Below are 25,484 nucleotides of genomic sequence, written 5' to 3' on the forward strand. Positions count from 1 at the left end.
TCTTATTGTCTGAAATCATTATCACAATGGAACCTAGGAAGTTCAGTTAAGAAAACAGAGGCTTAGGTTGAGAAAAAAATACATTTAAAAATTTATTCAGCATGAATAAAGCTGTGAAGAAAAAGTCAGACATTATGCTGCCTACACGATTTCAAAGTGTTTTTTCCAACTCCCCGTGATTACACAGAATACAGAAATGTTTTACTAAACTCAATCTTTTCACTCATTTCATGCCCCTTATTTTACAGTGTCAAAGAGATACTTAGGTAACAGAACGTTCCCAAGTTCTTTGGTGATAAACATAAGGAAAGTAAACATTTGATTGCATAAGATACAATTACATAAAGTGAAGACTGTCCAATTATGTGAAAGCAAAACACAGAGGCAGCACGGAGCATCCCAAGTTCCCAAGAGTTAGGGGAAATTAAGAGTGACACAGTTCCAGTTGAAAAAACTTACAGGCAAAATAGTTACATTTCAGATTTTCAAGTGCCCTATGTGTAAGTTACAGAGCACATTTTTATCTACAATGCTCAGCATAAGCAGAATGTGTTCCTATGAGTAACTACTTCGAAACAACATTAATCATTTTGACACAGCAAAATTAAAAGGTTGCATCCAATTTCCAGGCATCTATTTTAGTGCGCATCAAAACCCAAAACTGAAAATCCAGTAGCTTCCCACAACACAAATTTAATAAGAAAAAACCCCACACAACCATTAAAGCAAATCTTCCAGAAAGTTGTGTAACAAGCTTGCTGCAAAGACATTGAGACAAAGTACTAGGAAACTTAATTTTTTTACTGACACTGAGCTCTGCAACTGTTTTGTCAAATATTTGGAAGTGTAGAAAGTGCTGCTCTGCTGCCCTGCACATGGGCTTGGGGTTTGTGCGGCAGGTTGGGACTGAGTGCTCGCAGCTTTCCTGAAAACCCCAAGTACTTAAAACTGAGCCCTTCCCCTTTATTTTTCCTTTAAATGAGAGAGAAAACAGAATTTTCCTAGGCTTTGCATTGTGCTTATAGTTTTTTTCCCATGAATAATGCAGTGCTGTGACTGCAACTAAATTTCAGAAGATATTCAATAAAATCATTTCAGTACATGGCTATGTCCTTAGGATGACTAGATTTTAAAAATTATTTAAAAAGTTGTTACAACTCTTAGTTTTCATATTTATCTTGAATAGTCTTAACCTGCTTAAACCAGCAAAAAAACACACAAAGCTATGCCAGTCACTATAGTGTAATTAAATTAAAATTCAAGAAACCAACTAGTTGAATTTTTCCATAGTTAATGCCACATTAAACCAAATTTACCTAGCCTATTTTAATTTAAATTATCAGGGTTAAAACAGGCATTACAGAGAGTTCTCTGAGCTTAATGTGCTAAGTGTAGCTTAATGTGTAGTGCCCCACTACACATTTTATCTATATTTTAAAAAAATTAAAAACAAAACAAGACTGAAGCAAGGCATTCTTTGTTACTACAAACTTCAGGAAGAAATTTACTTCACAAACACCCATTTCCTTGCAACGTTTTCTAATTAATATGAACAGCTACATTACATAGATAATTGTACTGTCAGAACAGAATAAAAATGTGTTAACTGGAAGGAACGCAGAGCGTTTGTATGCACGCAGAGCTGCAGAGGAGAAGGGAATTTTAAATCCCAGCGCTGAGGGCGCAGCACAAATCCCCCAGCAGGCTCTGAAGGTGCCACTCACGGTAATGCAGCATCTCCTGGGAGCAGCCCCAGCCCAGAGGGAAGCCCTGCACACCCCTGCCTGCTCCATTAGCTCACCCACCGCTCCTGGGAGCCTGCAAGGGTGCACTTGGGAGAGATAATTATTTTCTAGTGCCTTAACTAAAAAGAGAACTGAGCACAATGACTTATTGAATAGCCCTGTGGAGAATACAGCCAGCAACAGGTAGCTCAGAGAGAAGGTCAAGCTTTCCTGCATTTCTCTAACAGCAACACCTTGAAATAAAACATCTCATGAGATATTCCACTACTACGTTTTTCAGAAAGTGGATGCTTCTGTCTCTCAGCTGTCAAAGACACCCCTCAATGCATTGCTGTTTCTTAGCAGGCTCAGCTGTAAACAAGTAATCCTAATTAAATGCATGTTTACATTAAAATACAGTTGTAGAAATAACTATTAAAAGCTGATGCAGCTACCCTTGCACTGTATCCTAAATGCCTGGATTTACTATTAACTCAAGGTTCAACTGTTAAAGTAAAATGTAAGGCATGCTATTTTTAACATCAAGATTCAAGTTAGACTAAAAAAAAGCCCTCATCAGTGGAAATTCCTTCCTTTCAACTTGAGAGCTCTGAATGACCAAGATTAAGATGAGCAATTTCTGTATCTCAGCTCTTCATCAGAGATGGGACCTGGGCAACCCTAATACACAAACTCATGATATATCTAAAAATAAAGATAGACATAACTTTTCCTGCTGGATTATACTTCAAAGCCTTAGCTCTGCTTGCCTTGATCTGAGACACTGGGGAAGGATGTTCACAAAACTGGAACAAGAGCAGTGTTTGCACTTTTCAGAAAATGCCTCGAAACGCCCCAAACCTGCTCCCCAGCCCAAGAGAACAACACAGGAGCTCACAACCTAAAAACAGGAACAAGAAATCCCACTCATATCTAGATTGCTAGAAGGAGCAGGGAAAGGCACAGCTTTTATTAATAATACATTTTATCTTATGGGACAAAACTACACGGTTTTAACATAATGAAATTGAAAAAAAAAATTTCCCAGCTGGAATGACTGGCAAGAGATAAAATGTAGCTGCAGCATGAAGTAAGGGGAATCTTCAGGGTTTGCAATAATGTGAACAAATAGTTTTAATATCAAAAAGGTAACTGCAATAAGTTTAAGATGATAAGGAGCACTCTGTTCATATATAAACTAATTCAAGTGTCCATCTGGAAAAATTAGTAAAAACTTTTTTTTTTTTGAAAAATCAGAATACTGCCCAATCTGTCCATTCAAAATATACAGAAAGTAAGAAATTCCATGAGATACTACAGAAGAAAATTCTTCATGTAGTGCTGATTCTGTAGCACTGGTTAGAGAAAACGTAATCACTCTGCACCATCTAATTAAGAAAAGCTGGTGAGAACCTGAAAAACCCAGGGGAATTTTTCAGAAAGGACATGGAAGTGTGGAATAGAGACATACATTTAATATTCTCCACAGAGAGCTGTATTTTTGAAGTTATCTGAAGTTTTTTTGCAGTATTTAATACAGTTTGTGATTTATGAAATAACAAGTTAAACAGAACACGATACATTGGTTTATACTACTAGATGTTTGCTTAAGATAAGAAAATGGAGAAAAATACACCACTTCCACTTTAACTCATGAACATGGAAACCCAAAATATTTCAAAAATCAATCTGGAGTGAACTGAGGAAGACTTTCTTTAGCTGTTTTTTCTAAGCCTCATTTTATCTCAGATTCTGCTGTGCAACCAAAGTTGAAGAAGCGTTGCTGCTGCAAAATGAATTTCCAGAAATTAAAATCAGAGGCCTGAGCAGGAGACCAAAATAAGCACCCCAGGGAGGAAATGCAGGAAGAGTTCTTGTACATCTACACCAGCTACAACACATTCTGACTTTGTCCAGGTGGCAGAAAAAACAGAAAAATGAAGATAAAGGGTGGGCTGATGCAGGAATATTTAGGGATCAGTGTTGCATCAGGGAGAAAAATGAGGAGTGGAGGAAACAGGAGACACTGAGAAAGCCACAGGTCCCAAAGAGGAGCTGCAGATGCTGCAGGGGAGAAAGGATCTGGGAGACAGAACAAGTTCCAGAACCCAGACTTGACTCACTCAGCTACCCACTGAACGGTTTATTTTCTGTTTGGGAAAATAAAAGGAAACTTGCACATTTGTTTGATTTTACCAAAACTAATGAGTAAAATCCCACATCCACCATCAAAAGTCAAAACCCTCGCAGACCCATTCACAATGTTTTCCACATAGTTAAGCCCTAAGCTCTCTTCTGCCTCTCTCTTTTGCTTCTCAGATTACATCACTCGTGCTTATTCCGCTATTCATAGTTATTACTCTCCAAGCTCTCTACAACTATAAAGCTTTCTCCTGGGTTGATAGCTGCATACTTAAAAAGCTTTTGTGAAATTTAAACCTCAAAACAAATAGAACTACTGCCATATTTTTGGCCAGTCCCTTTACATGCCAAATCATGTCTGCGACATATGCAAACTTAGCTTGAGGGATGAGTTTACTACTGGGTTTTTTTGTTGTTGGGTTTCTTTTTCAGAAAACTGAAATATTTAGCTGAAAGCAGAAATGTCAAGTTGCAAGCCAGGAAAAGTAATTCAGAGGATAGAGAGCTCTCAACATGTAACAACATAAAATTGGTAGTTTAAATACTGCTTTACTAGGAGAATTCAGCATTTCCCAACCAGTAAATGCAGATAAGATACACATGCTGCTCTGAGTAATACTATGTTTTCCATGAAAATAAAGAAATTATATTCAATACACTCCTTCCTTCTTTTACCTACCTGAAAACAAAGCACAATGTAAAAATGAAAGTCAATGCTTTCTTTGAACACTGTGCTGTCACCTCTCCACTGATGGTTAACCTGAGCCTACCATGAGCATCTAAAAGCAGATAAAACTAGCCAGCTTTTTAAACTCTTAGATTCCTTCATGTACTACTTTTCTGTAACATTTCAGGAACCTAAATAACATGATTTTTCACTCTGAAAAAAATTTCATTTCACTTGCACGTGGAAATATTTTAATGGCTTGATCTCAGAAAGCCTCTGAGCAAGGTGAAGGAGTTATTCCAGTGACTATTTGAATTTTCAGTATGTTAACAATCCTTGCCAAATGAGGCCCAGTGTAGGTATTACAAACAAGCAAAATTTTCTGAAAACTCATTTTAGAGCATTTAAAAAAATCACACTTGAGTAGCAGATCTAAATTGCAAAGCATTTGCACAAGTTCTTAATGGACAATGTCTTTTATCTTCAGGCAAGATCCCATAAGAAACTTGAATAAAAACCTAAGCCGGACTCGGAAGGTTTTCTTTTTTGTTATATGTAAAAAATATTAATGCTGCTTCACTGAGTTCACTTTTACTCTGTCATAGAAAAGAATTTTTGTCCTTGTAAAAAATAAAAGTATTTTCAAAGGAAAGATAATTTCAAGCACATAAAAACTCTCTTAAACATGCTAACAATTAAGAAATTACTTGGTTGCATAGGTGGTTTAACATCACCAGGTATTACCTCCCGTTTCTTTCGAGCTGAAGAAAGTTAAATCTAACTTGTATAAACATTTTGCATAAACTTTTACAAGCTATAAGCAGCAGTCAGTTATTTTTCATAGTATTTATTAGCTGTTGGGATATCTGTCTCTTGACAAAATTCACCTGCACAGCTGTGTCAGCTCTCAGGACAAGAGCTAAAACTGAGTGAAACACAAATCCTGCTCCCCTCTTTGACCACACCTGCATTTCATGTTCTGCAGCCCAAATTTTGATCTGACACCATAAGCAGTTGTTCAGATAGAATTGAACAGACACGTACACACAAATTTTCCATCACCCCACTGGTGTCCTCGAGCAGGAGCTGAGAAAAAAAACCCCACAAGTTTGTGCCTGAAAGCTGCAGAAACCTCTTGACAGACACTGAGATGCAAAGAAAGGAAGAAAGGGGGCGAGGGGAATCACACACCCCAAGCCTCCCCCACTCCAATTTTCAATTTTACTCAAAAACACCAGGAAAAAGTTACTTTTGATGCCAGTCAAGTAAAACACAATAAAGTCTGTTTGTTTCTTGGCAAGGAACTGGAGTGACCATTCTGAAAACATGGGATTGGTACACAAATGTAAAGGAACTATAAAAACACAGCAATCATAATTGTGTACACAAGCTAAGATTAGCCATTAGGAGGGAATTCATTATTTTGGAAGAACTTAGTTATAAATATTATACTTTTCCCTTGCTCATAGCATTAGCTTCTCTTCCCTAAGATCACAGGTCTAAAAAGACAAAAGTTAGAAAAACCCCACAGTATCAGACAACTGAAAAGTAAAGTTACTGAACCAGAAGTTGTTTCACTTACAAGAGAGACTGACACTGACTAAAGTGATTAAATAGTATTATTTACTGCTTTATGTGACATAATGCTGGCAATGGATGTATTGAGAGAAGATTAGAAACCATCAATGACTACTTTTCTTTACTCACAAACTCCTAAATCTTGGTGAGAAAAAAGAAAATGTCTGAAATCTTTAGGAGGGCGACTTGGTTTTCTTAGCTTTCTCACTGAGAGAAAATAATTTTTAGAAGTACAAGAGAAATGCAAATATATTTGTCATTTAAGTCTTGAATACAAAGCTATTCAGCTCTGCTTATGCCATCAACACCACCATATTTAATAAATACACAAACTCCTATTCAGCACTTCAACACACTAGTTCAAGAAAGTGTCAACATTTTACATCATTTGGGAAAGTGAGGCTGAAATGTATTACCTGAAATTTCCTGTAACCTCAAGACTTCCTGAATCCTAAACACTATCCAAACTTAATAATCACAAAGGCATATTCCCCTTATTTGTTAATCCTTGTAGTGGATTTCGTAAGTCACATTTCAACCATTTATTTCTATTTAAATATTTCTGCTTGTCCCAGTTTTTCCCATGACACTTCAAAATTGTCTCTTGCCCGTGCCAATTATTCCCCGCTTTCTAAAATTGTGCATGACAATGACCCTCTCCTTAGAGTCTGTCAGCCAAAGCCACAGTGATCACAGAGGGGAAAGATGACTTAAAGAAATCAGAAGTAAGTGAAAGGCCATGTGTTTTTAGAAGCAAAGAACCCCAGTCTCTAGACAGCACAAAAAGCAGCTGTTTTTCTTTTCCTCTTCAACCTGAGCTACACATTTAATTCTTCCAACTATATTCCTTAACTCCTCCTATCCTCCCTTTTCCATTTTTCATCCTCTGAAAGATTGCCATCTAAACTTCTGTACAGTCAAAAGGAGAAGGTTTTGGCTCCACCTTATCAGTGGATGCTCACAAAATACTGTTTGCAGATACCTACTCCTCTGGAACTGCCTCATGAAAAGACAGCTGAAGTGTTGAGGAGGGAGGGAAGGAAAGGAAGGGAAGTCGCAGGCTTCCTGCTATTAAAAGCCAAATTTAAACCCTTCCAACATCAAAAGGGCCTCTGTTGTTGGCAGTAATGCAAAGAGTAGAAAATTTGGTTGATACGGCTTCTGCATTACGCTTGCAAGGCAGCTCTTCCATGGAACCAGGGACACTGGAAAAATCTGTGGGGAGGCCACACTCCCATTTTTCATGGAACTGCTGCAGGAAGATGTGAGATGATAGCACAGCCACCTGAAGCCATTCTGCAAGAGCTGAAAGTGGGCTAAGCCCTTCCAGAAAAACGGCATGCAGAAAAGCCTGTGCTGCAGAACATACCTTGCTTCTCCAATACTCTACTCCCCAATGCCACAGCACTCTTACATCCCACACACCACCTTCACTACAGCAACAGAAAAAATATATTTCTGTCTCTAATTCATCTAAGGATTATAAAAGGAACATTGAAAAAAAAATAGTCTTTACTGTAGTTAACTTGCCTACAACTTTAACTACCATCACATTAATCTTAGCTTTAGCTACTCAACACATTAATTACTTGAAGCACTTGATTCCACATAGTTCCTCAAATAATTAATTAGCTAAAGGGATTGAGAATTGGAGTCCCAGAGGAAATTCTAGTTTCATAGAACTACACAGATTTCACCTTGCAAAGTGCTACAACAATCACCTAAAGGCATGGGACAGCTTCAGCTATTCAGGGGCAGAATCCTAAAACCAAACCAAATAAAATCCCCTCACATTCACTGAAGTAGGCCAGCACTTTTAGCACTGGATATCCTGCTTAGTCACCAGAAAGAAAAGTAAAACTAAATAAAAACTTTTGATTCCTTCATTCACAGCATTAGACATTTTTCCTAACAGGTAACTTCTCTCTGCTTCAAATATCCATTGCCAAAGGGCAACCAAACCAAGGCAAACAACTCTAAGACACGATTTTAAACTGGATTTCTTTCAAAACACAAGAATAAGCTGTACCAACAGAAATAATTCAAATCTAGTTATGTACAAGTACACTACAATTAATGAAAATTAATCATCTGCAGCATATTACTATTTTCACCACCTCTCTCCTGCTATTCATCACATCAGCTGGGGTTTATGTGTGTTTTATGCAAACATGTTTATGTTCCAGAGCAACTGATCAGGACATGATGAGAAGTAATGCTCTGCTCTTCCTACCCTTCCAAAAAAACCTCCATGCTATTTCTCTCATTAGCTGAATCCCACATCATCTTTCCACAAGGTAAGCAGGGCAGAAGGGGAATGAATCAGGCAAAAAGGGTAATGGAAAGCGAGACAACACAGAGAGCAGTTAGTTATTTGGAAGAAAATTCAAGTTATTTAAGGACAGATGTGCAACTTGCAAGAATTTCAAAACACTGAAAAACAGCCTTTTCCCTGCTGTAAAGTGCATGTTATGATCTACTGATTATTTTTGGCAGCAGAACCCTAAAAACGATGCGTTTTAACTTACTCCCTGCACACTTTAAATATACCACCCTTCTGCACTGGGTTTTATGCAGCCCAGTGTTCCAACAGGTATTACCCACCCAAGGACAAGCACAGGGGACAGAATGCCATGGGGGACAGCCCCGGTGCCACCCCTGGCCGGGCTGTGCCCCGTGACTGGCAGCAGCTGTGCTGGCACAGCCCTGCCCCGTAACCCAAACCCCTGCTCTGAGCAGCCAGAAGCCAGCAGAGCCTCCTGAGGCCAAATCTGCCATGTTGTCCTGGATTCCAGCTGCAGGCTCAGCCCTGCCCAAAGCCCCAGTGCAAAGGGAGGCACTGGAGGAAGCGCTGCTGCTGCAATCCCAGTGTGTCCCAGTCCCCACCAGCTCTGCCCGGGTCTCTGGGCTCCCGGTCCCACACAGGGCTGGGGTTACCCACCCACACCATACACCACCCACTACACAGAACTGCTACCCTTTAAGAGAATCCACGTGCTGATAAACTTAGAAAAGCCTTGTTGCTTAAATGGACTGACACTTTCAAAGATACCAGGGATCCACTTCCACTTTCATTTATGAACTTTTTACTCAGCACCCAATAGTGATACCTACTCAAACAAGTCAACTCATGCAAGTCTTTCAAGTCACACAAGTCTTTTAAGAGCTCTCTGCAGCAGCCCAAAGGACAGAGACAGCTCAGCAGTAACAGGATGCAGCGCTAGGCACTCATGAAAAAGTTATTTTGGAAATAGAAAATATTCCTTATTAAGAGGAGCTAAAAACATGTAGCACATAATGTATTTCTTATGAATCAGTCTGAACTTTCATCCAAAAGACTGTGTACCTTATCTGAGCTATCATTTGCTGATTAGGAAGAAGTACTGTCCAGACTCCTTGGCTAAACTTTCAGCTCAGATATTCTTATTAAAGAATTAACTACTGGAAGGCTAATAAAAGCTTAGCCTTCCCAAAAATGGAGGATTCACAAAATAGATGATACCACTAAAAGCTAAAGGGTAGCAGTACAAAACTGTTATGTTTGAAAACAAGCATGACAAAATCAATAATACAATCTAAAAAAAAAAAAAAGCCCAGAAAATAAGCTTTGAAATTTCAACACTTTGATTCAATTAGTATTAATTTAGCAGCTTTTGGTATACACACACACACAACTGCAAGCATAAATTAACATGCAGAAGAATCTCTTCCTACTCTCTAGCAAAGTTAGTAAAAAAGTTAGCAAAAAAAAATCTTTTTCAGACAAACAAGAAGATATTAATTTTCCCTATCTTAATGCCATTCTCCTCTTCACAACTGCTAAATAATGGATATTAGATACAAAAAATAAAAGCTTTTAGAAAGATAATTTAATACAAACATCTGGGCAAGCAAACACAACAAAATCTAAAAAATTCAGAGTACAATTTCATTCTGTCTGGTCACAGAAAATAAAGACTTACTTGCTCCAAATAAAGAAAATTGTGCTCACTTTGTACAATGACACAAGGCATGTTTACAGCAATATGAACCATTGTGCTATAGCTGAGGTAAATCAGTGTCAGCCATGTTGTGAAAGAAACTGCAATTAACAGACCCACAAAATTTAAAACTTAAATCAGCTCTGCCTTGATATAATAATTTTATACTGCTGATCTTACTTATGATTGGTGCCTGACTTCTTCAGGTTAATGTCTATTAATCTCATCTAAAAATACCCATGCAAATTCTAGAGAGAGTGAAACAGCAGCAGGAGGAAAATACACGAGATATAAACCAAGAGCAGTGACTGCAGCACAAAGGAGGAAGGTACAATGTAAAGTGAAAAAGCAAATGCACTTACTCAGCATTAAATCCATTCACGTGCAGGATCCTCATCTGCTTGACTATTGTGCTTTTACCGGATTCACCAGCACCTAGAAAATGAAAGTAAGTCAATTTCAGAAGGAAGCATAAGTGATTAAGGCACACACTAGAATTTTTTTCTTCGGGCTAAAATCGAGAAAGTTGGGTTTCTCAGCGTAAGAGTGAAAAGTGAAAGAAATAATTGCCACTGGAAACTTCAGTTGTAGCTAAAAATAAATGCCCAGAGCAAGTCATGTGTCAGATCTGAATCTTGGATCATTTCACTGTCCATTTTTCCAGTGTCAATGTTAAAAGCAGACTGCAGTATTTGGAAAGAAAATGGACAACTTCAACATTTTACAGAGAAGACGACAGGGAACATCACAGCCTGGCTGCCTTGTCACTACTATCTGACAGAGGGAAAGGCTGACTGAAGTCCCTATTAAACCAAAGAAATTCTGTTGTATCCTTAAAGAACTCTGAGTTTGACTGGGTGATGATGAACTGCAGCCAAACTCCGTAACTTAAATCACAAGGAATAAAATATGTAGATACTCACATTTCTAAAAGGAAGGCATCCCTTTAAGCCTCCACCCACAAAGCTACAAAAAACCTCCTCTTATTTGTGTCTTGTAAGCAGCCTCCCACCCTCCCTACATGTTCCAAAAGCAACCCCACGCACGAGGAGAGGCAGAGACCACCTTTTGTGGCTGCTGCTCTCCCCTCCTGTACCTGCAGCACAAAAGCCCCACTCCACTTTACTCCAGTTTCCATAAGTAGATGGATGCTATTTCTGCTGTGCTGCTCGGATGCCAGAGCACAGGGCAGCCCATCTGCCTATAGTACCCGTTTTTCCATGCACGCTGAACAACTCCAACAGCAGCATTTAATTGAGCTGCTCCACGCTGCCAGATCGGCAGCTTTCTATATAAAGCAAACATATTTTTGCAGGAGTAGTATCGTAACGTGGCAAAATTTAGAAAGATTCCCCTTAGCATCTCCTGGCTACTGGTTCATTCCCCTCCCCAGCCTGTGTCTCAGCCACAGGAACTGTATGTCTGTGGCAGAACGGGCAGGGAGGTACAGTTTGTATTTATAGGATGTCAGGCCTCTCTGCTAGCACACACTGACAGCACAAGCCTCCATTTTGAGCCTCATGTTCAAAACTGTATTTTAGCAGTTACATTTCAAGGTTCATTTTCTCACAAATGCTTTCCCCCTCTGCTTTCTACCTTCCTTTCCTTCTCCCTCACGAATTCCCAAAAGTCCTCTTCTGCTCTCCATAAAACCTGGTTGCATGTTTTGCCACTTTAATCCCAGAGCCTTACTCTTTTTCCCTCTCCTTGCTCACTGCTGTTCTGTAAGCATTTAGAGAGCAGTTTTTATCTACAACTCCTTATGCACACGCCACTTCTTCACTAAGCTGCTATTTTATACCATACACCCTCTGTCTGATCAGGCAGACTGCACCATGCAATAAACACAGGTGGATAAATCAACCAATAATTAGTATCTTGGGATAAAATAGACTGGGTTATCTTCACAACTAAGCATTATTCACAAAGGCAGTATCTGCTATAGTCATATGTCCATTTAAATATTAATAACAACTAAATTTAAGCTGTAACACTAAATCACATTTTATATTTATACGCATTGGGAGCCAAAATCTTTACTCCACTTGGTCCAAGAAGGAGGCTGGACAGTTGTTGCATTTGCTATAAACACATTTGGTTTGATATTGACACACCTGGGTTCTCTGGATCTGATACAACACCAGTGAACCAAAATGATGTATTACATGTACATTGCTCCGTAAGTCTAGCTCTACATTTGGCTGCTTGTTAAGGCCATATTCTCAACAACAATTACACACACACATTTAACTTCACCACCAAGGAGAGTTCCATTAATTTCAGGGAGACTGCTCGTGGCAGCGGGGCAAGCACGTGTACAGCAATGGGGCCTATGAGCAGCAGCATAAACCCACTAGAATATTCAGCAGCTCCTCTTTGTTGTCATTTGAATATGATTTGAAAAGATTAAGAACACTTTCCAAGTGCCTGGCTTCTTATTTTATGTGTCTTATAGAGGAAACATAACATAATAATAGGGAGGTGAGCTTCTATATTTTTGACCAGTGAGTTACAGATTATCCACAATTCATGGCAGAAACTGTAACAGCTGAGCTATCATTTCAAACACACTCACAGATGACTTTACTGCCATCGCAAAACACACGCACATTTTTATTTGCAAGTATCTAAACTATTTTTCAGCCACCAAAACTAAAGAAAACAGAAAGAAAACCCAGGCAAGCCCATCATGTTTCTGTTTGCTGAAATTTTGCCTCTTACGAAAGCAACTCCTCTGATGACAAATAGTTTCTATGTATCTACGTAATGTGCAGCCTGAAATCTGGAAGTCCAAGACATTTCCCAAGAGCTGAAGTCCAAATTATCCTGTTAAAAGATTTCTATTGAAGCCCTGGCAGGCTCCTCAGTGCTGCAGGTGCTGCTGTAGTCCCAGTCACTCTCCATTTATATTAAGTCTCTCTCTTCAAACGAGTATTTGAAAGATTTTACTGGTGATAGTGCGCTTCCCAATTCACCGCCTTCAAAAAATTCTTTTTTTCTTTTTTTTCCCCTCCTTCCATTAGGGTTTTTCCCCCCAAAACGGAGTCAGCTCGGCGAGGCCTAGCCTGTGCTCCACGCTTCAGCCCTGCAGAACGTGCACAGGCAGTCCCTCGGCGTGACCAAAACAACCCACGGCTCGTAACTGCATCCGATCCTACAACACTACTCCAGAATACTCTGAAATATCGAGCCTGACAAACATTTGCTTGCCCTCTCCGATATCGATATTTGGACCCTTCCGTTCCCTGAAAGCCACAGCCCACATTTGTAAACGTCTCTCCTGAAAAACAGGAGCAGGTAACCCAGCGGAGCCGCTGGAGCAGCACCAGGAGCCCGGCTCTGCCAGCGCTCCAAGGCGCGGTACCTCAATTCCTGGTGCGACAGCGGCGGGTGCCGAGCCCGCCGGGGCCGGGGCCGTGCCCGCCGGCCCTGCGCTGCTCCGCGGCCCCAGCGCGGCCGCGCTTCCCTCCGGGACCGACATCCTCCCTCCGTTTCCCCCAAACGATTCCCCGACTTCCTCCCTTCCTCTTCCTCCTCTCCCCGGCCTGGCCGCACGTCCCTGGGCACCCCGGCCCCGGCGCGGGGAGCGGTGTCCGGCCCGGCCGCGCCGCTCGCCCGCGGCCGCTGTCAGTGCCCTGCCCTGTTTATCTGCCCGGCTCCCCGCGGGCCCCTCGCCGCGGCATCCCCGGCCCCCTCCCCACGCCCGCCCGAGGCCCGCGGCCGCCCCGGCGGCGGGCGCTGCCCCGCGGGCGGAGAGCGGCCCCGCGCCGCCGCTCCGTACCTGCCCCGGCCCCTCCCGCGGCGCCCCGGGCGCTGCCCGAGCCCTCCCCGCCGCTCCCCCGCACCGCGCCGGTCCCCGCGGCGGCCCCGGCCCCGCCGCCCCGGGCGCTGCTATAGCGGATCCCCGCGGCCCCGGGTGGGCCCTGCGGCTCCGTGCCCCCCCCCCCGGGCCCCACCTCTCTCCCCCGGCCTCGCCGTGCCCGGGCTGGGGCCGCTGCCCCGGCGGGGAGGGGACGGCCCGCGACCCCTTACCCAGCAGGAGGAGCCGGTGCGTGGCCCTATAGACCTGCTTGTCCTTCTGCAGCTGCTTCTCGATCTTCTTGTTGGCCTCCCGCTGCGCCTTCTCCTCGTTGCGCTGATCCTCCGTCTTGCTGTTCCCTAAACAGCCCATCTTGGGGAGGGGAAGGCAGGGACGCGGGGCGAGGGGACGGGAGGCGGCCGGGGCTGCCGGGGGGAGGGAGGGAGGGAGGGAGGGAGGCACTCCCGGGCTCCCTTCTTCTTCCTCCTCCTCCTCCTCCTCCTCCCCCCCTACTCGCTGCTGTGGCGGCCGCTGCCCAGAGCCAGAGACATGGAGAGCGCCGAGCCCGAAGCCAGCCGAGGGGGGGCCGATAGCGATGACTTTGCTGCCGCTCCGCCGGGCCTCCTCCCCGGCAGCTGCAGCTGCCTCTCCTCCCCCGCCCCCCGCCGATCCCCTCGGCGCACCTTTCCCGGGGGGTGCGGAGCGATCCGCGGGGATCTCCGCGCCCCGGCCGGGCCGCCGGCTCCTCTAGAGGCAGCAGAAATGCTCCCCCCCGCGCCGCACGCACAGGAACAAATCCAGCTTCAGTGCCACCCCCAAAAAATAATAATCCTCTTTAGATCCAAAGGCACGGGCTCCAGGCGCGGAAACCTCCCCAAATGCTCGGCGGGGAGGATCGGGAAACGTCTCTTCCTCGCCTCTCCCCCCGCGCCGCGGGGGTCACGCAGCCCCGGTCCCTTCCCTCGCCGGCCGCCGCAGCTCCTCGCCCTCCGGCCGCACTGGGGCGGGGGGGTCCAAGCCAAACCCCCCTTTTTTTTTTTTCCTCCCCTCTCCTTGCTGCTGCTCTTTTCACATGCGCTTTCCAGGCGGCTGAATCCTCTCGGCGAAAAGAAAATACAAAATATAATGTGTGTAAAAAGAAAAAAAAAAAAAAAAAAGGCAAGGAAAAAAAAAAAAAAAGCAAGCCCGTTTGCTCTGTGCCACGAGCAGAACCTGTCCCCTCACGGTCGGATTTTTCCCCGTCTTATTTTTCCTGCTCTCTCCCGCATTTTTTTTTTTCCTCCTTTTTTTTTTTTTTTTTTTTTCTCCCCTTTTTTTTTTTTTTTTTTTTTCCCTTCCCCTATTGAGCGGCTCCGCGGCGGCGGAGCGCGGGGTGGGGCGAGCGGGCCCACACTGCACGCTGGGAGCGAGCGGGGCCGCTCACATGATGCCCGCGTCACCCCGCGCCGCCGCCGGCGCCCTCTTCGAACCGGGCCCGCCGCCGCTCGGGGCCGCCCCGGAGCCTCGGGCCCGGGGCACGCCCGACCCCCGCCCCGCGGGACGGAGGCGCCCGGAGCTGCGCTGGCACTGTTCGCAGGAGCCTGAGTAAATTGTAAGGGAGTCGTGCCCCGCGACTCCTTGTGTTACGCTTGGAAATAATTAATGATGTGGGAGTTGTGGTGCTGAAGGGTTTGTGTCTGGTTTTTTGGGTGGATGCTCGCTCGCACCCCGCCATTCGCTGGGGTCCATGCCTGCCCATCCCTGCGGCTTCTGTACCAGCAGAGAACCGCTGGATGCACACATCGGTTTTTTTTTTTCCTTGCTTCTACCCTGTCTAGCTCCATTTTCTTCTCTAAAATACATTTTGAAAACCTCATTGCAAAAATTACACAACTTATCTATTACAGCTGGAAAACAAAGGTTGGTGCTTTGCTCTTTGTATAACCCGGGTCCCTAAAATACACAGGCAGTTTTTCTCCATGCACACACCGCCACACGTGAGTTAGTGAAATGTCCTTTACAAATATTATTTACCCTCATTTGCAAAATTCGATTATCTACCACGTTGTTCCCACGAACACACCTTCTTACATAATCCAGTTGCTATATTTAGAAACACCCACAGTAAAATAATTATGTGAATAGAGCAAACAACTAGGAGGTCACAGCTAATGTCATCAAATACATCTGTTGAGCTGCCCTTGCTGAATGAGCGGGGGACCTCAGGAGAAACAGGGAACATCACAGTCACTATTTTTAAATGCACTGGAGAGATTTTTACTGGGGTCTCTAGGTGTAAGTTTTGGCTAAGAGCAGTTTTAAAAGATCTTAGAGAAACTTGGCTCAGCAATGCCCAGATTCATCTGAAGCAAATATGGAATAATTCCTTCTATCTTTTATAGGTTATTTACTTGTATAGTTTTCATGTAATACACAATATTAAAATATATTTTAACTGTGGAGTTTACAAGGCATAAAAGGACTCAGAAAAGCAGAATTTGGACTGAAAATTAAAGAACCTCATACTTTTTTTATGGTTATGAAGAGACTGCAGAAGTGTCAGTACCTGCCACCTCACACAGGGCAAAATCTGCCCCAGCCTCCAGGCTTTGCTTCCCTCTGCGGGGAAGGGAACCCATCTCAAGCTCCAAACATGATGAAATACACAAGCAAGATACAAGTTATTGTTGGAAATATACAAAAGGCTAAAATCTCAGTGAATGGTAGAAGATACAAGTTATTGCTGGAAATATACAAAAGGCTAAAATCTCAGTGAATGGTAGAAGATACAAGTTATTGTTGGAAATATACAAAAGGCTAAAATCTCGGTGAATGGTGTCTGTCCAGGGAAATGGGATGGGTAAATATGCCAAAGCAACCATGGACAAGGAATCACGGCTGTGTGGATGCTGTTGTCCAGCAGTGCACACCCATCCCTTCCCAAAGAGAAACCAGGAGGTCAAACTCCCCCAGGAATCCCTGCCCTCCTGCTGTAGGTACCTTGTGCCTCTGTCTTTAGGCTGAGCAGAGCATGAGGCAGCTGAAAAAGAAAAACACACTCAGCTAATTCACAAAGCTCCCAGTTACTTACAACAGAATTAAGAATTAGCTCCTTGTACTACAAGTGTTACTAAAGTGTGAAAGTGTCAAAAGCTACATGAAACAAAAAGAAAACTCCCACATTGTATAACCTATCAGCAAGAAGAGATTGTTTTTGTCTTCCTGAAATCTGACAGGACTCAGGACATCAGGCACTTCACAAACCCAGTGAAAAGCCAGGAGTTTTTTCAGAGCTGTCCTGATTAGGAGCCCATCGTCTGAAGAGTGAGCATACCAACACATTAGCTGTTCTCACTCTTTTTTATTTGTTTAAATAACATAAGGCTGCTAATGTGTCTTTAGAATAAATTGTGTTTCTTATTGGATCTAGTTCCATTAGCTTCCATCTTGTAAAAATCCGTGAACTTGAGTTTCACGAGACTCCTGCCATCAGAAGGGTAAGTGCAGGCACAATCTGACCCCTGACTCACCACAAAATTAAATCTCACTTCTGAAGAACCTGCAGCCTTGGGAACAAATAATGCAAAGATAAAATAACTATATGTATGGGCATAGTGCCTCTGTGATAAAAGTCTATTTGAAGCTTGAAAATAGGGTGTTAAAGGATACTGCTGCACGTTAAATGAAAATGTTTTCCAAAAAGGTAAAGTAACAAGAATGTGGAAATGGCTGTAAAAGGACATCAGGAGACTTACGGCTATTGACTCAATCCTGCAATATTTAAATTAAAGGGAAATACAAGGTTACACACAGAAGACTGTGAGCATTGCACACTTACAGATTAAATTCAGATTCACCGATATTCCTTCTGTGCTTGAATATAACACTTTGAGTAGAATAGAGGCTGTTGTTTTTATTTTTCAGTCTAAATGAAATGCAAAGTTTCTGATGCACCAGCACACATCTCAGGGCAAGGATTTCACAACAAGAACAGGGGGTTGGCAGCATGAAACAATATTCTGCTCTTTTCACTTCTCAAACCAGAAAAGATCTCACAAGGAGAGGCAGCAGGATAATTAAAAGCAGTAATATTTCAGTGGAATATTTGGGAGAAAGGGAGGGTGTATAAAAGTTCCTTGTATCTATAATCTATTTCAGTCCACTTGATCACTTTAGTTAACAGATTTTTAGTCCTATTGACCTAATTTCTATTACATCCGAATGAAAATCATCAGGTCTCCTAATTTTGTTAATTTATTTTCTGAAAGAGGAATTTTATTGCAATTATTTTCTCCACTTTCCCTCCACAGCTTTTGTCCCAAAATATACTTTCTGGTGCCTAAATCTAAAGAAGGATTTGTAACAATATCCTAATCCTGTAAATAAACCTGAACTTTACTCAGTTGAGCAGTCCTATCGAAGTGCATAACTTACTTTACTCTTCCCAGCTAGGACAACTATATTACCTTGATTTAAAAATGGATAAAAATATTTAGATATAAAGTAGAAGCAGAGTATCAATAGCAGTAGGAGAGAGAACTTGCTGAAAAGTTCCTATCTTTTATGTTTCCCCTACCCTATACACATGAACTTCTGTTCTTTGAAGGTTTACATGTAATACCTGCTGATATAATCACTCAAGAGGACCTCAAGAAAAATACTATCTTTTTCCTATTTTAATATATTTATATCTGACAGACTGTTACAAGTATTTCAATGCATTTTTCTTGTGGTAGTCTCCTTTCTTCACAATTGTACAAGTAAAAGACAAATAAATACTGCTGTAAAATTCACAAACATTTGCTGGAAATGTAGATGCAAGACTTGGTTTTGAAGAAACTATTGCCTTAACAGAGTAGATGCTGAGCCTGTTGAAAAACGGCTTTTCAGAGACATATTTAATGTTATTCTTTTATCTTTTTAACTAAATGGATAAAACTTTCTGCTTACAGTTCTGATGTTGCGTCAGTTTTATTCAAAATTGACCAGAGTCAGTTTCTGAATTCATTCAAGTTTTTCATTGTATTTAAAGCTGGTTATGAGACCCAAGATCAGATGCCCTCTTACCCCACAGCTTCCTCCCAAACCCTCCAGGTGACAAACACCCTTATTTCCTATTGCAAATAATTGACATTTGTTAGTGAGCTGAAGGCACTGAGCACTTGGGTGCCTCCAGGAAAGAAGAAATGGTTAACTGATTTTCAGAGGGGACATTTGTGCAGCTCCTTATGGGCTCTCTCTGTCCACAGTGGATGTGACCTCGTCAACTTTTGGCTGTGGACTGTGGGGTGGAGCTGTGACCAAGCCAAAGTGCTGGTTTGGAAGGGAAGACACAGAGACATCTCGCTCCAGCATCCCTTAGCAGTGGGCTGAAATGGCACTGCAGCCCCTGAGGAGGCTGGCAGCCTTCCTGGCCTCTGGAATATTCTGTGCTCCAGTGCCTGGCACGGCTCAGGAGACACAGCACAGGGGACAATGTTCGGAGCTCAACAAGTAAAAGTGACACTGCTGATCTAACTGTAGTTTCCTTTGTTTCTGTTTGTAGGAAATAGCATATTTTCAGCAAGTCTTTTCCATGGAAGGACACAGAGCTCAATGAACCTGGGGGACACATGAAACAAATCGTTCTTACAGCAACACCTGGATTTTTGTTAAGGACCCCACATTGCCCCATGCTTCATTTTGCTGTCCTACAAATCCACAGTGCTGAGCAGTTGGAACTGACCTTCCTCCTTTAAAAGCAGGGATTAACTCTGGAACAGATTGACTCTTTCAGTTAAAGGACACTTTTTAATAGCACACACTGTATATTTTTGTGTATGGGTACCTCTCTGACTTGAAATTAGTTAAATGTAGGGTCTCCATCCTGGGCTGGTAGTTGAGTATCAAACCTATCAACCTCAATGCATTTAATCCCCAATAAACTTAATCTTTTAGTTACAGATAAGCATTAATTAAGGTTCTGATTTAGACTTAGATCAGTGGGGATTTTTCATCTAAGAAAAACTGCCATGGCTTCTTGCAGTGAGTCAGGTCTGCTCTCATGTTTTCCTTAGATGGAGCCATCCTCCACAAGCTATCGAGCTATCGTCCTGAAAATCCTTTGGACTCTGGGAAGAACGAAACGTGGTGATAAAAAGGGAGACGGTTTCAAAGTCTCCAAATTACCCTTTGACCTGCTGAACAAGGAACCCTTGAGTAATCTCAAGCCCGTTTAAAGGAGAAACAAACAAATTAAAGCCAAACAATAATCTAAAAAGGAAAACCAAAGCAAACGGATTGGAATTGGAGCAAGAATTCAATGTGGCTTTTTTTTTTTTTCATCTCTTTCCTTTGTGGGGGCCAGAACAAAAATCACTTTTAAAAGCATTCAGAGGTAAACAAGGTAGGAAATTACCAATCAAACCCTGGGAGGGCAAAGCAGGATCATCATGTGAAGGAACAAGTTTGTCTGTCAGATGGGAAGGAGTGAAACGAGCATTGTCAGGGAGGAATTAATGCACCACTAATGTATTCAATAAAGAACAAACACAAAACACTTAACTACAGATACTCCAAAACAAACAGAATGAAAAGGAGATACTTCCCTCTCTGGCAAAGAAGAAGAATTTTTCCATACAGAAATTCTAAACTTGAGAGGGATTTTTGTTTTGTTTTTAAATAAAAACAAGCCCAAAGTCTACTAATAGAATTAACCAAGATCTTCCTTTAAATCAAAGGAAAAAAAAAACCTTGCCTGCCTCCTTTCACTTCGAGGCTTTCCCTCAGAAACATTAAAAAGAGACTTTAAGGAACTCAGGGAATTATGGAAATAACACACTGAGTAAGAGCTTTTCACATAGTAGCTTTTCTTATTTTCATGTAGTTCTTTTTCTTGATATTCCTTCTCACTTCTCATGCATTCTGCACTGCACTTTATTAAAAAAGAAAAAAACCCTCTTATGTAACAGAAGTAGCAGCACATCCTAGCTCTCCACATAACACATATGGAATGCCGATAAAAAAAAAAATTGGAACAAGTCTTTTCTCATATTTAGTTTCAGTATTTGTCAACATTCACTGCAGACCTACCCCTGACTGCAAACTTTTTTTTATGTAAAGAAATATTCTGCTTTAATCCTTGTTCAGTTTGGGTCACAAAGCCCAGGGAGGCAGTTGTGGCAGAGGCTGTTTTCTCAATACTGGTTGTAGTTAATTCCTGCAAAGAAGCACGAAAGTCCCAAGCTTTTCTCCTGCCCGGGGGTCAGCCGAGGAGAGGAGGCTCTGCCTTCACCTCCCAGCACAGCTCCCACCAGAGCAGGGGCTGAGCTGACCCAGCCTGACTCCAGGAGCACGGTGAGCCATCCCTCCATGCCAACGTTATTTATTACTGACACTGCATTCTCATTTTATGGTGCACAACAGGAAAGGGAATAAGAGGATTGTTAAAATAGTTCTTGCTAAGTTGTCACACAGGTTTTAATGTGCTGTAAACATTCCTCTCCTTCTTTAAGGTTTTTTTAAAATAGGATGACGTCCAGGCTTTCATGCTCAAAATAACTTTACATTTTAGTGCTAGCAAACCACAATACTCTCAATACCAGGAGCTATTAGAGACGATCTGCAAGGAAAACAGGGCTGTGATTTTGCTACTCTGTCTCTGCATTGCTAAAGGCCTAAAAGTATTCCTTTTGAAAAATGATATTTTCTCCCATCTTCTTCTTTAGATGAAAAAACGTTAAGTCTAGGTCCTAAGATTACATACTGACACAGTTATAGAATAGGGGTCTTTTGTACCCTGTTTTTCCTGGAAGAATCTGTCTGTCTGGCAAACTCACAGCACCATTACGTCTTAAGTGCCTTGATGTTAAATTAGAGTGCCCCACACGCCCCAGGGCAGTTGCAGAATTTAGACCCTTTTTGCAGTGAAAAAGTCTTTTTGGTGGTTTGGGGGTTTTTTATGTCTGTTGGATTTTAGAAATGTATATGAACCAACTGATTGTCTCCAAGGCTTTAGGTGCACAATGAAAGGTTTCCCTTGTTGCTCTATCTCAGGCAAAGCCAGGACAGACATCCATGGCCAGGGCTGTGGGAAGCAGGCAGGAGCTGGGTCAGAACCTGAGGTCCAACACTGGATTTTGCCTCTGCCACAATAAAACCAGCAGAAGGGAAGGACTATCCCCTCCTGTGGGTGCAGCTGGGGGATGATCAGACCTGTGTGAGCACTCACAAACTGTGAACGGAGACAAGATGAGCGTGGGGATCAAACAGGGGAACAGGACCCAGGAGATCTGATCTACTGCAGATGGTTCAGCCCTGCACAGGCACCGATCCGTGGGTGACCTTGGACGAGCCACTTCCCTTTTTTGTGCCTCTTTGTCCAGCTATCTTTTATCTGCCTCTCTCTTACAGGTTGTGAGCTGTTTGCTTCCGACATGTCTGCACAGCTCTGAGCACCAAGGGGCCCTGGTCTCACTGCCGACCTTTAAGCCCTTCTGCTACACGTTTCATCATAAAATAATTATTCAAAAAGGAAGCAAGTTTTTTTAATAGTCTGTCTTCTTTTACTTAACACCTCTTAAACTCAGATATTTTCAGCAACATTTCATGACAAAAAAATATAGGCTCTATTCAAAATCTTAATGCTGTTTTTCTTAAATGAAAATGGTGAGAAAGCTGCTAGTACTTGGTCAAGTCCTTCTCCCATAGGCCCTCCAGCAAAACCAGGAAAAGCTAGAACCAGCATGCTTGCTACATTCAAAGTACCAGACAAAGATACTTTTTATTTTGAAAACAGGGGGAAAAAAAAAAAAGCAAAAAAAAAAAGCCTGCACGCTTCTCAGTCTCTCTCTTTGCCCACCATGAAGCACCCACCAGGACAGAAACCCGGTGCCGTGTTCTTCCACAGGTCACTCCCAGTTTGCTTTATGCTCTCTGGTGTTACAATAACGAATTTGTTTTTCCATTGCTGCCTTGTCTAACTGTGACCTATTCCCTTCTGAAGCAATCGGCTTTTTACAGCTCCATCTCTGCTGTGCAAACAGAGAACGAGCAGGCCTGAGCCCCCGGAGCTCGGGGCCAGGAGCTCCCTCTGGACCCCAGAGAACGAGCTCCCCAAAATCTCCCACTGCCCTCGGTGAGCCCCTTGCCCTCTGCCCAGTGGGATCACAGCCACGTCAGCCCTCCCGTGTTGGATGGAAAGCCCTTGGAACATCCAGATGCTGAAAGGGGCAGGGATCTGATGGCTTTGAGCTGCCACCACCTCTGCAGCCCCACAGAGCACAACAGGGGCTGGTGACCGCCCTGCCCTCAGCCCCAGCCCTGGGGTGACAGCCAGGGACTCCTGTCCCCTCCAGCCCTGTGCCATGGGGCACCTGGAAGATGCTGGATCCCCCCAGCCCTGGCTGTCCCAAAAGGCAAATCCCTCCCCTCCTGTGGGGCTGCGCTTCACAGCCTATGTATAAAACACACAGCTGTACAGAGAGCCTGGAACATCCTCTCTATGAACTGGTGTTCCTGGAGGATATATATACTAACTCCATGCATGTGAGAGTTAAGGAAGATTTGTCCAAGGAAATACTTCCAGAGGAAGTGCTGGGCAGCCACATTATTTGTTTTATTTAAAATGATTTCAGGCTCGATAATGTCTCTTTATCAAAACTACACATGTGCTGAGCATGCACAGTGCTGTGTTGTGAGCCATACAGGAAGGGGTGGATTTAATTTATTTCTTTATTATGAATATTGTGGTGCTGTAAGGAGAATCCTGGCCGACAGTGTGAAATAAAGCAAAACTTTCAGAGGTTATTTTGGGAGCTGAAGTTCCTGTGCTGCCTTTTCAAATTTAGCATTAAATTCTGTATTCCTAATCCTCTGTTCTGTCTGGACCATCTCATAAATGGACATGTATATTATTACAGAGCAGAGCAAGAACCTCCTAACATTTGCCATGAATATTCATTTGAAAGAAAAATGGAGTTTCAGTTTCCTGGTTTTCCTTCCCTCCAGTGAGGAGACCAGTGAAGGAGTTTATAAATTCACAATTCTGGCAGGCAAAAGGGACCAAGGCAATCGTGACACACCAAAAACAGCTCTCCACCAAAATGATATCAAAATGATACCCACGTTTTATTTTGCAAACATAATTTAGGCCAAAAGGTCTGTTTACTTTTATTTGGTGCCATACCCTCCCTGGTGGATCAAAGTACTCTGTACCCAGCTGAGTGACAATGCCCAAAGCAGCAAGAACCACCAGGACCAGCACAGACCATCTTTCAGCATAGAAATAAAAAGAATTAATTCTTCTCCACCCTAAAAGCTGGTTTGGAGGGAAGAAGATGGGATAGAAAGAATCGATTTCTGATTCTCTATGGGTCAGTGTGGAGGGAAGGCAGGAAGAGCTGCTGGATGTAGGGACAGTGACACAACTCAAACTGTGCAGCAGCAACTTGCAAGAATGCTCTTTTTCAGTGATGTGTATGTGCTCACAACTGCTCAAGAGTAAAGTTAAAAAGGCTAAGAAATTCCCTGCCCAAGGATGAATAAAAGATTTCCTGTTACCAGAGAGTTGGAACTGAGATTAATTACACCATGGAATTAAGAATGTGAAGTGCTGAAGCAGTGCTTCCACCAGCTAAGAAATGGACTAAGAAATAAAACTGGATCTCACTGCCCCAAAGATTGCCCTCAAGCAGGTCTCTTTATGGAAGCATCAATATGAAGTCTGCAAAGACCAGGCAAGAGGTGGCAGAAGGACAGAGGTTCACTGGCAAACACCCCAAACTGATCTGCATAAAGAAGAGGTGGGACAAGACACGACAGAAATAACCTACCTTGGCTTGAGACCTCCTGCCCCAACAACGATTATGTAATTGTTACAGTCTCTTAATACTCAAGTAAGAAACTTTTTTATTGCATCAAGTTCTTATGTCTAGACAGATACACATCACAGAATGAATCACTACCTTTGAAGACCCGAGCTAAGAGCACTCCATGATGGAAAGCCACTATCTGGGCACATCAACACTTGGGGAACAATTTTCTGGAGACAGGTTTTGCAGTACGTGTCAGTAAGGTTTACTATCTGTGAGAAACTCTGGCTTTCCAACAGTGTCCTTAAAGGGCTGATAAGAAAGCAGTACAGGCTTAGTAAAGGAGCCTCTTAAACACAGAGTCCAAAGTCTTCAAAAATACCCCAACTTTGCCCTCCCAAAACAATTAAAAAGCTAACAAAAATGCATAAGCAAGGCAAAAAATACCTTGGAAATGGAATGGAAATAAATTAAACAGGCTCAAATTCACCTCTTAGCCTGATTATGCCTCTCCTAGCAACAATGATTCTGCCTCCTCTCTGTCTAGAACAGAAAGTTTCACTTTGTGAGACAGCACCTATTGCCTAAATAATTGGAATAACTGGAACCCCTCTTCTGCCTTTTTGCTTTGCCTTCCAAGGTTATTTTTTTTGTTGTTTTTTTGCTCCTATCCAGAATTGCCAATGAGCTTCTCTTCAAAATGGTCACATCTTATAAAATTCTTTTCCTCAGCTGTTCTGGATGATTCCCAGCTTTCTCATTTGTCCTCTTGGAGGTGCTCCTCTCCCTGGCAAGGACACAGGGCATCTCCAACATTAAACCTGT

General features: G+C 42.7%; 1 protein-coding gene across 4 annotated transcripts in view; it reads right to left on the reverse strand.

Moving 5' to 3' along the window:
* The window catches only part of GNAS (GNAS complex locus), a 130,291-nt gene that overhangs the window by 69,229 nt on the left and 35,578 nt on the right, over positions 1–25,484 (reverse strand). Inside the window, exons 1-2 of one of the 4 annotated variants that reach the window (XM_074553802.1) lie at positions 14,124–15,183; positions 10,454–10,526 (exon numbers count right to left, since the gene is read on the reverse strand). In XM_074553802.1, the coding sequence (XP_074409903.1) occupies positions 10,454–10,526; positions 14,124–14,262 (212 nt within the window). In that variant the 5' untranslated portion in view covers positions 14,263–15,183. Of the gene's footprint in view, positions 1–10,453; positions 10,527–13,455; positions 13,576–14,047; positions 15,184–25,484 lie in introns of those variants that run through there. The other 3 variants (XM_074553804.1, XM_074553803.1, XM_074553801.1) reach the window with 3 other exon arrangements.

This window comes from Zonotrichia albicollis, chromosome 17 (assembly GCF_047830755.1).
Source record: "Zonotrichia albicollis isolate bZonAlb1 chromosome 17, bZonAlb1.hap1, whole genome shotgun sequence".
Classification (NCBI taxonomy): Eukaryota; Metazoa; Chordata; class Aves; order Passeriformes; family Passerellidae; genus Zonotrichia; species Zonotrichia albicollis.